The sequence below is a fragment of the Ornithorhynchus anatinus genome, chromosome 5 (assembly GCF_004115215.2).
Source record: "Ornithorhynchus anatinus isolate Pmale09 chromosome 5, mOrnAna1.pri.v4, whole genome shotgun sequence".
NCBI classification, from domain to species: domain Eukaryota; kingdom Metazoa; phylum Chordata; class Mammalia; order Monotremata; family Ornithorhynchidae; genus Ornithorhynchus; species Ornithorhynchus anatinus.
This window is the reverse complement of record NC_041732.1, coordinates 2,049,947-2,059,436: the sequence shown is the minus strand read 5'-3', so window position 1 is coordinate 2,059,436 and position 9,490 is coordinate 2,049,947. Positions and strand designations below refer to the sequence as shown.

General features: G+C 61.9%; 1 protein-coding gene across 1 annotated transcript; it reads right to left on the bottom strand.

Annotated features, from left to right (window-relative positions):
- Positions 1-8,406, bottom strand: RAB4B (RAB4B, member RAS oncogene family). The gene is made up of 8 exons (XM_029064520.2): positions 8,351-8,406; positions 4,496-4,576; positions 2,766-2,880; positions 2,572-2,634; positions 2,202-2,356; positions 1,078-1,173; positions 799-925; positions 1-90 (listed from the first exon to the last, which is right to left on the bottom strand). Exons 1-7 carry the CDS (start codon positions 8,364-8,366, stop codon positions 810-812), a joined length of 642 nt encoding a protein of 213 aa, XP_028920353.1. The 5' UTR covers positions 8,367-8,406; the 3' UTR covers positions 1-90; positions 799-809.
- Between the last annotated feature and the right edge of the window lie 1,084 nt (positions 8,407-9,490).

The following is a 9,490-nucleotide window of genomic DNA, read 5'->3' as shown; positions in this document are numbered from 1 at the left end:
GGGGGGGGGATGTCCGGGACGGGGAGGGAGGAAGTAGGGTTTTGGGGGGGGGCCGAGAGGCTGGTCCACGGGGCTGCTGGAGTCTGGACTCTGAAGAGAAAGGAGAAAGGGGAGGATGAGGTGTGACCTTGGGCAAGTCACGGAACTTCCTCCGCGCCTCAGTTCCCTCCCCTGTAAAACGGAGACCGAGACGGTGACCCCTCTGTGGGACGGGGGGCGGCGCCCAACCCGATCGGCTTGTATCTACCCCAGCGCCCGGTCCGGCGCCTGGCACGCAGTTAGCGCTTGACGAGTGCTTTTTTTTTTTTTTTTTTAAATGAGGTGGGGGAAGTGAGGGGCTCACATCCCTGAACCAATTCACCCCCAAAGGCCACCCCCCCCAAACCCTCCTGAAACTCCCTCAGTGCCCGCACCTCCCCCCCAACCCTAGCCGGGGGGCCTGAGGTGGCCCAGCCGGTCTCGGCCGCCGCCGGCCCGCCTGCTCCTGGTACCCGCTCCCTTTTATTATAATGACGACGGTGGTATTTAAGCGCTTCCTACGTGCTAAGCGCTGTACTAAGCGTTGGCGCGGATACGAGCAAATCGGGTCGGACCCACTCCCTTCTCCCGCCTGGGGCTCACGGTCTCGATCCCCATTTTACAGATGAGGTAACCGAGGCACAGAGGAGGCGACTTGGCCACGGTCACACAGCAGACAGGCGGCAGACCCGGCGTCGGTACCCGCGACCTTCCGCCCCCCAGGCCCGGGGTCCATCCGCTACGCCGCGCCGCTCCTCGCGCGGTACCCGCTCCCCGTACCCGCTCCGTCCTCAGCAGTTGCACTGCTGCCTGGTCTCGGCCTGGGCTCCTCGAGGCTGGCGCAGCTGGCGCAGGGAGGCATCGCCGTACTGGATCCCCGAACCCATCCTCTCCGGATCCAGCTCTCCTGGTGGGGGGGGAGGAAGCGGGGAGGGGCTGGAGCCCTTCGGCGGGCAGCGTCCCCCCACGCCCCCGACCCTCAGCTTCCAAACCGCCCCCGCCTCCACAAGGCCCCCCCCCCCCCGGGGGAGCCGTGCCCGCCGGGCACCGGGGGCTCACCCGAGTCGATCTTGTTGAGGATGGTGCGGGCGCACTTGAGGAACGCCTCCTCCACGTTCTCCCCCGTCAGGGCGCTGGTCTCCAGGAACATCAACTCTGGGCGGGCGGGAGGAGAGGGCAGAGGGTGGCACCAAAGTGGGCGGGGAGGGGGCGGGCCCGGCCGGCGGGCCTGCCTGAGCCGCATCCTGGCCGGGAAAGGTCGGCGGTGGTTCCCAGGCTCCCCCACGTGGCCACGGGCAGCCCGGCTCGGGCCGGCTCCGTCCCGGACTGGCACCGGCCCAACTTCCCATCTGGCGGGGAGGAGGACGGGCCGGAGGCGGGACGACCCCCCCCCCCCCCGCCCCCCAAGGCAGGGAATTAGCCTTCCACCTCGCTACCGGGAAAAGCACAGGCCTGGGAGTCACAAGGACCTAATAATAATAACGTTGGTATTTGTTAAGCGCTTACTATGTGCCGAGCACCGTTCTAAGCGCTGGGGTAGACACAGGGGAATCAGGTTGTCCCACGGGGGGCTCGCGGTCTTCATCCCCCTTTTACAGATGAGGTCACTGAGGCCCCGAGAAGTGAAGTGACTCGCCCAAAGTCACACAGCTGACGAGTGGCCGAGCGGAGATTCGAACCCATGAACTCTGACTCCAAAGCCCGTGCTCTTTCCACTGGGCCACGCTGCTTCTCTAATGATAATGTTGGTATTTGTTAAGCGCTTACTGTGTGTAAAGCACTGTTCTAAGCGCTGGGGGAGATACAGGGTCATCAGGTGGTCCCTCATGGGGCTCGCAGTCTTCATCCCCATTTTCCAGATGAGGTCACTGAGGCCCAGAGAAGTGAAGTGACTTGCCTAAAGTCACCCAGCTGACAAGGGGCGGAGCCGGGATTAGAACCCATGACCTCTGACGCCCAAGCCCGGGCTCTTGCCACTGAGCCAAGGTAGGACACCAAAATCCCACTCCCGTCTGCTGGGTGACCTCGGGCAAGTCACTTCTCCGTGCCTCGGTCACCTCACCTGTCCAATGGTGACCAGAACGGGGAGCCCCACGGTTAATCCAACCTGATTAACTTGTATCTGATCGCCTGTCCCCGACTGGTACTGGGCTGGGGGCGAGGGGGCCGTGGGGGGCCCTCACCGTTCTCCTGGGCGAAGCGTGAGGCCTCCAGGAAGGTGACCTCCCGGTCGGCATCCAGATCCTTCTTGTTCCCGCAGAGGATGACGACGATATTGAGGCTGGCGAGGGTGCGGGCGTCCGTCAGCCAGTGGGCGAGGGCGTTGTACGTCTCTCGGCTGCGGAGGGGAGGCGTCGAGAGCGGGTGGGGGGCCGGGACCCCGGGGTCCGCCCGCGCCCTCTCGCCGTCGCCCCCGTCCGCGGCGGAGGGGGGCAGGGAGCCCCGGGGGAGGGTGGGGAGAGAGCCGCCGGGCTAAGGCGGGCACCGGGGTCACCCGGGCCTCGGTGGCCGTCGGGACCCTCGCCCTCCCCGCCTCCGGCTGCCAGCACCCACCTGGTGATGTCATACACCAGCAAGGCCCCGGCCGCTCCCCGGTAATAGCTCCTCGTCACCGACCTGCGGGGAGGGCGAGGGGACGGGGGCGGGTCAGGGCCGTCTGCCGGACCCCCCCTCGCCGGGCCGCGGGGCGGAGGGGCTCTCCCGGCCCGGACCGGCCGCCCTCCCCCGCCCCGGGGCCCAACCCCTACCTGAACCGCTCCTGCCCGGCCGTGTCCCAGATCTGCAGCTTCACCGTCTTGCCGCCGACGTTGACCACCTTCGAGCCGAACTCGACGCCGATCGTGTGATTGGAGTCTTGTTTGACTGCGGGGAAGGGACGGGGTGAGGAAGGGGCTCGAGGCCCCCCCCCCGCACCTCACCGCGTCCCCGCCTTTCCCACCTCCCTGCGGCGCTTTGGTCTCCGGGAAGGTGACTGCGCTCTCCCGAGCTCTTTAGTCCAGTGCTCCGCACTCGGTAGGCGCTCGACACGTACAATCGACCGGCCGGCACGTAGTCATTCATTCGATCGTATTTATTGAGCGCCTCCCGTGTGCCCGGCACTGGACTGAGCGCTCGGAAAGGACGGTTCGGCAACAGACGGAGAGGATCCCTGCCCAGCGACGGGCTCACAGTCTGGAAGGGGGAGACGGACAACGAGACGGTAGACGGGCATCGACAGCATCAAAATAGACAGAATTCTAGATATATTCACATCATTAATAATAATAACAGTCGTATCCTGCTGCTTTATTACCTGTGATTTAATTTGATGTCTGTTTCCCCCGTTAGCTGGTAAGCTCCTTGAGAGCAGGGGTCCTGCCTACCCGCCCTATCTAGTGAAGCGGCGCGGCTCAGTGGAACGAGCCCGGGCCTGGGAGTCCGAGGCCACGGGTTTGAATCCCACCTGTGCCACCTGTCAGCTGGGTGACTGTGGGCAAGTCACTTCACTTCTCTGGGCCTCAGTTCCCTCATCTGGAAAATGGGGGTGAAGACCGGGAGCCTCACGGGGGACCACCCGATGACCCCGTATCTCCCCCAGCGCTTAGAACGGTGCTCTGCACACAGCAAGCGCTTAACAAATACCAACATTATTATTACCCACTCTACTGAACTCTCCCAAGTGCTCGGTAGAATGCCCTTCTTTTCTCTTTTACTTTGGGTACTTGTTAAGCGTGGCTCAGTGGAAAGAGCCCGGGCTTGGGAGTCAGACGTCATGGATTCGAATCCCGGCTCCGCCACTTGGCAGCTGGGTGACGGTGAGCGAGTCACTTCACTTCTCGGTGCCTAAGTTCCCTCATCTGTAAAATGGGGATTGATACGGTGAGCCTCACGTGGGGCGACCTGATGACCCTGTATCTCCCCCAGCGCTTAGAACAGTGCTCTGCACATAGTAAGCGCTTAACAAATACCAACATTATTATTATGATGATCCAGGCCCAGGAGCAGATACAAACTAAACAGGTTGGACACAGCCCCCGTCCCCCACGGGGCTCACAGTCTTAATCCCCATTTTACAGATGAGGGAACTGAGGCCCAGAGAAGTGAGGTGCCTTTCCTCAGTCAATGGTATGGAGGACGAGGTGCAGAACGCTGTAATAATAATAATAATAATGGCGGTATTTGTTAAGCGCTTACTATGTGCAGAGCACTGTTCTAAGCGCTGTCCTGAGCACTTGGCAGAGTACAACAAAAGTAGCAGACTCGTTCCCTGCCCGGAACGGGCTCAGAGTCTAGAGACGAGCTCAATACCGAGGACGAGCTGCCCCGGTCCCAGGTGGGTCTCCGGAGGCCCAGAGTGGTTGTCCAGCACCGCTAAGGTCACGCAGCGGAAGGAGCCCCCGGGGCTCTGGTCCCTCCCCCTGGTTGGAGCTTCGTCCCCGATTTCCCCGCCCCCCCCCCCCCCCCCCCCCCCGACGACACGCCACCCTCAGGGACTCACATTTGTTCTCGATGAATTGATGCAGCAGACAAGATTTTCCCGTGCCGGCACTGCCAATAACCAGGAATTTGAAGAGGAAATCTAGAGGGAGAGAGAGAAGTAATAGTGATAATAATAATGTTGGTATTTGTGAAGCACTTACTGTGTGCGGAGCGCCGTCCTCTGATACACATCAGGTTGTCCCACGTGAGGCTCACGGTCTTCATCCCCATTTTCCAGATGAGGTCACCGAGGCCCAGAGAAGTGACTTGCCCACGGTCACCCAGCTGACAAGGGGCAGAGGCGGGATTTGAACCCATGACCTGTGACTCCCAAGCCCAGGCTCGGATCCTACTTCCCAACACTGTGCCCCTTCGCCTCTCGTTCTCCCTGAACGATAATAACGCTGTTGGTATTTGCGAAGCGCTTACTACGTGCACAGCAGCGTCCTGAGCGCCGGGGGAGATCCAGGGTCATCGGGTGGTCCCACGTGAGGCTCCCGGTCTTCATCCCCATTTGACAGATGAGGGAACTGAGAGGCCCGGAGAAGTGACTTGCCCCCAGTCACCCAGCTGACAAGTGGCAGAGGTGGAATTCGAACCCACGACCTCTGACTCCCCAGCCCGGGCTCTTTCCACTGAGCCGCGCTGCTTCTCTAAGGCCTGATGGTTCCTTTCCAGCTCTTTCTCCCCCGGCCAGGGGTTGCCTGGGGTCTTCGGTGGGCACCACCCCTCCCTCAGAGGCTCAGTATTGAGCACGTACTGTGTGCACAGCACTGTACTAAGCGCTTGGGAGAGTACAATAACCTCGCTGTGGGCAGGGACCGCGCCCGTGTATTGTTATAATAACAACTGCGGTATCTGTTACGCACTTACTATCGGGTCAGGCACCGTACTAAGCGCCGGGGTGGATTCATCTCTAAGCTCGTCAGAGGGCAGGGACTGTACCTGTTGCCGATTTGTCCATTCCAGGCGCTTAGTCCAGTGCTCTGCACATAGTAGGCGCTCAATAAATACTACGGAACGGATGAATGAATTCGAGCAAATCAGGTCGAACACAGTTCCTGTCCCACGCGGGGCTCACGGTCTCGATCCCCGTTTTACAGATGAGGTCACCGAGGCACAGAGAAGTCAAGTGATCTGCCTAAGGTCGCAGCAGACAGGCGGCAGGGCCGGAATTAGAACCCGTGACCTTCTGACTCCCGGGCCTGTGCTCTATCCACTGCGCGCGGTTCTCTCTCAAGCAGTTAGCACAGGGCTTGCGTAGAGTGAGCGTTCAATAAATACTACTACTAATGGGGGTATCTGTTAAGCGCTCACTCTGCGTAAGCGCTGGGGGAGACACAAGGTGATCGGGTTGTCCCACAGTTAATCCCCATTTTCCAGATGAGGCAACTGAGGCCCAGAGAAGCCAAGTGACTCGCCCACAGTCACACAGCTGACGAGTGGCAGAGGCGGCATTCGAACCCACGACCTCTGACGATCGACTGACAGACCAGAACCGTAAACATTCGCTCGTTCGATAGTATTTACTGAGCGCTCGCTACGTGCAGAGCGCCGTACTAAGCGCTCGGAACGGACAAGTCGGCAACGGATGGAGACGGGCGCTGCCGTTCCCTCGACGGGCTTACGGTCTAGACGGGGAGACAGACGTTACGATAAAGAAGTCGACGACGGTTACGGACGGAAGCGGCGTGGGGCTGGGAGTGAATAAAAGGGGCGGGGCAGAAAGAGCTGTGATTCGATTTCCGGGTCCAGAGGGAGGGCAGGGTGGTTTCCACCCGGGTCACCACCAAGGGACAAAAACCTCGTGCCCACTGGGGAGAGGGCACGGGGCCCGGGACAGCCAGGCTGGGGGGGTGATTCATTCATTCATTCGATCGTATTTATTGAGCGCTCGCTGTGTGCGCAGCACTGTAATAAGCGCTTGGGAAAGCGTGGCTCAGTGGGAAGAGCCCGGGCTTTGGAGTCGGAGGTCATGGGCTCGAATCCCAGCTCTGCCGCCTGTCAGCTGCGTGACTGCGGGCAAGTCACTTCACAATGCCGGTGTTGGTTAAGCGCTTACTATGTGCGGAGCACCGTTCTAAGCGCCGGGGGAGATACGGGGGAATCGGGTCGGCCCACGTGAGCCTCACGGTTAATCCCCATTTTACCGATGAGGTCACTGAGGCCCAGAGACGCGAAGTGACTCGCCCACAGTCGCCCAGCTGCCAAGCGGCAGGGCCGGCATTCGAACCCATGACCTCTGACTCCCACGCCCGGGCTCTTTCCACCGAGCCATGCTAACTTCTCTGGGCCTCAGTTCCCTCATCTGGAAGATGGGGATGAAGACTGGGAGCCCCACGTGGGACCACCCGATTCCCCTGTGTCCACCCTAGTGCTTAGAACAGTGCTCCGCCCAGAGTAGGCGCTTCACGAACGCCAACATTATTATTATTCAGTCGTATTTACGGAGCACTTGCTGCGTGCAGAGCACCGTACCAAGCGCTTGGAAAGTACAGTTGAGCAACAAGGGGAGACCATCCCCGCCCGCAGTGGGCTCCCAGTCTAGGACTCAGTCTCTGTCCCTTTTAGGACTCCCGGTCTTAATCCCCATTCTACAGATGAGGGAACTGAGGCCCAGTGAAGTGACCTGCCGGCCGCCCGATTAGGACCGTGAGCCCCAGGTGGGACAGCCCGATTACCTTGGCTCTACCTCAGTGCTTGGAACAGTGCTCGGCACATAGTAGGCGCTTAACGCTCTGCTTGTTGCTGAACTGTACTTTCCAGGCGCTTAGTCCAGTGCTCGGCACACAGTAAGCGCTCGATAAATACGACCGACTGAACGATGACTACTATCAGCATCATCATGACACTACGGCAGCTCGGCTCGGTGGAAAGAGTCGGAGGTCATGGGATCGAATCCCGCTCCGCCGCCTTTCGGTTGGGTGACTTCGGGCGGGTCGCTTCACTTCTCCGGGCCTCAGTGACCTCATCGGTAAAACGGAGATGAAGACTGTGAGCCCCACGTGGGACCACCCGATGACCCTGTATCTGCCCCGGCGCTTGGCGCATAGTAAGCGCTTAACAAATGCCATCGTTATTATTACTGGGAGGGCTAATCCCGGCCCACGATGAGAGAAGCAGCGCGGCTCGGTGGAAAGAGCCCGGGCTGGGGAGTCAGAGGTCTTGGGTTCGAATCCCGCCACCTGTCTGCTGGGTGACCTTGGGCAAGCCACCTCACCTCTCCGTGCCTCAATTCCCTCATCTGTAAAAGGGGGATGAAGCCTGTGAGCCCCACGTGGGACCACCTCATTCCCCTGTATCTCCCCCAGCGCTTAGAACGGCGCTCTGCACGTAGTAAGCGCTTAACCAACACCAACATTATTATTATTATTATTATTATTCTCTGGGCCTCAGTTCCCTCCTCTGCAAAATGGGGCTGAAAAGTGATGAGCCCCAGGTGGGGCGCCCTCAGTACCCTGTGCCTACCCCGGCGCTTAGGACAGTGCTTGGCACCTAGGAAGCGCTTAACAAATACCATCATTATTATGATTAACGAGCTGACAGTCTAGAGGAGGGGCGGGGAGGGTCCCTCTCCGTTGCCCCATTGTCCATTCCAAGCGCTTAGTGCAGTGCTCCGCACGCAAGTCAGCGCTCAATCAGTGGGGGGGGGGCGTCGATAGGAATAAAAGGGACATTAATAGGAATAAATAAAGTGACATCTGGATGGATTAAGTGCTGGGGGGGGGGAGGGGACCAGGTGTCCGGAAGGGCCCCTCCCCCCGCCGGCCGCTGGGCCGTACCAACTGCAGCCGCGGGGGGAGGGGGGAGCCGGTCTCCCCCTCCCACCGCCGGAAGCCCCTCCCCCGCCCCCTCCCCCCCCCACCCGGTTTACCGTAAGTCTCAGCCATGTCTGGGGGGGGGTCCGGGGGGGGGGGGGGGGCTGCGGCTCCACCGGCCGTTTCCTCCTGCCCGGGCCCCGGCGCCGACACTTCCGCCGCTCCCGCTGCGGGGCCCGAGGACACGCCCACCCGGGGGCGGGGCCCGGAGGCGCGCCCTGCCATTGGCCGGGGGGCGGGAGGGCCCGCCCGGACATGGCGCCGCGCCCGCGGATTTGAATAGGGGCGGGGCCGCTCCCGCCGATTGGTCCGAGGACACGCCCCCAGGCTGGAGGCCCGCCCTGTGATTGGGCCGGGGGCCGGAGGCCCGCCCTGCCATTGGTGCAGGGACGGAAATTTGAATAGGGGCGGGGCCGCTCCCGCCGATTGGTCCAAAGACAAGCGCCCAGGCTGGAGGCCCGCCCTGTGATTGGCCCGGGGGCCGGAGGCCCGCCCTGCCATTGGTGCAGGGACGGGAATTTGAATAGGGGCGTGGCCGCTCCAGTTGATCGTCCCGGTGACACGCCCCCGGAGGGGAGGGGCTTCCACCGGGGGCGGGGCCTGGAGCCGGAATCCAGACCGAGGCAGGGGTCGTCGGGCATAACGGAGGGGAGGGGGGAAGGGGAGAGGGGCTGGAGGCCTGTGATTGGACCAGGAGCCGGAGGCCCGCCCGGCCATTGGTGCAGGGACGGGAATTTGAATAGGGGCGTGGCCGCTCCCTCTGATTGGTCCAATGACCCGCCCCAAGATGGAGGCCCCCCCTGTGATTGGGCCGGGGGCCGGAGGCCCGCCCTGCCATTGGTGCAGGGACGGAAATTTGAATAGGGGCGGGGCCTCTCCTGTCGAGGGGCGGGCAGGCGGGGCTGGAAGCCCGCCCTGCGATTGGGCCAGGGATGGGGCTCTGGGGGCGTGGCCTAGATCTAGGCTTCCGATTGGTGCAGGGCCCGATACGGCGGGGGCGGAGCCGAGGCAAGAGCCGGGATCGGAGCAGGAGCCGCGGCGGATGGAAGGGGGCGTGGCCGAAACCCGGGCTCCTGATTGGGGCAGGGTTGAAGGCGGGGCCTTTCAGATGGGAGTGACGTCAGGTGTGGGTGGGGGGGGTCAGGGTGTGACGTCAGTGAAGGGGCGTGGCTAGCAGGGGAACTCTGGGCCTCAGT

Excerpts from the sequence above, each read along its gene's own strand:
- RAB4B (XM_029064520.2), bottom strand. Across the intron at positions 2,635-2,765 it reads GCCGGGCAGGAGCGGTTCAG|GTCGGTGACGAGGAGCTATT; the intron begins GTAGGGGTTGGG and ends CCCTCCCCGCAG. Across the intron at positions 1,174-2,201 it reads ACGCTTCGCCCAGGAGAACG|AGTTGATGTTCCTGGAGACC; the intron begins GTGAGGGCCCCC and ends CCGCCCGCCCAG.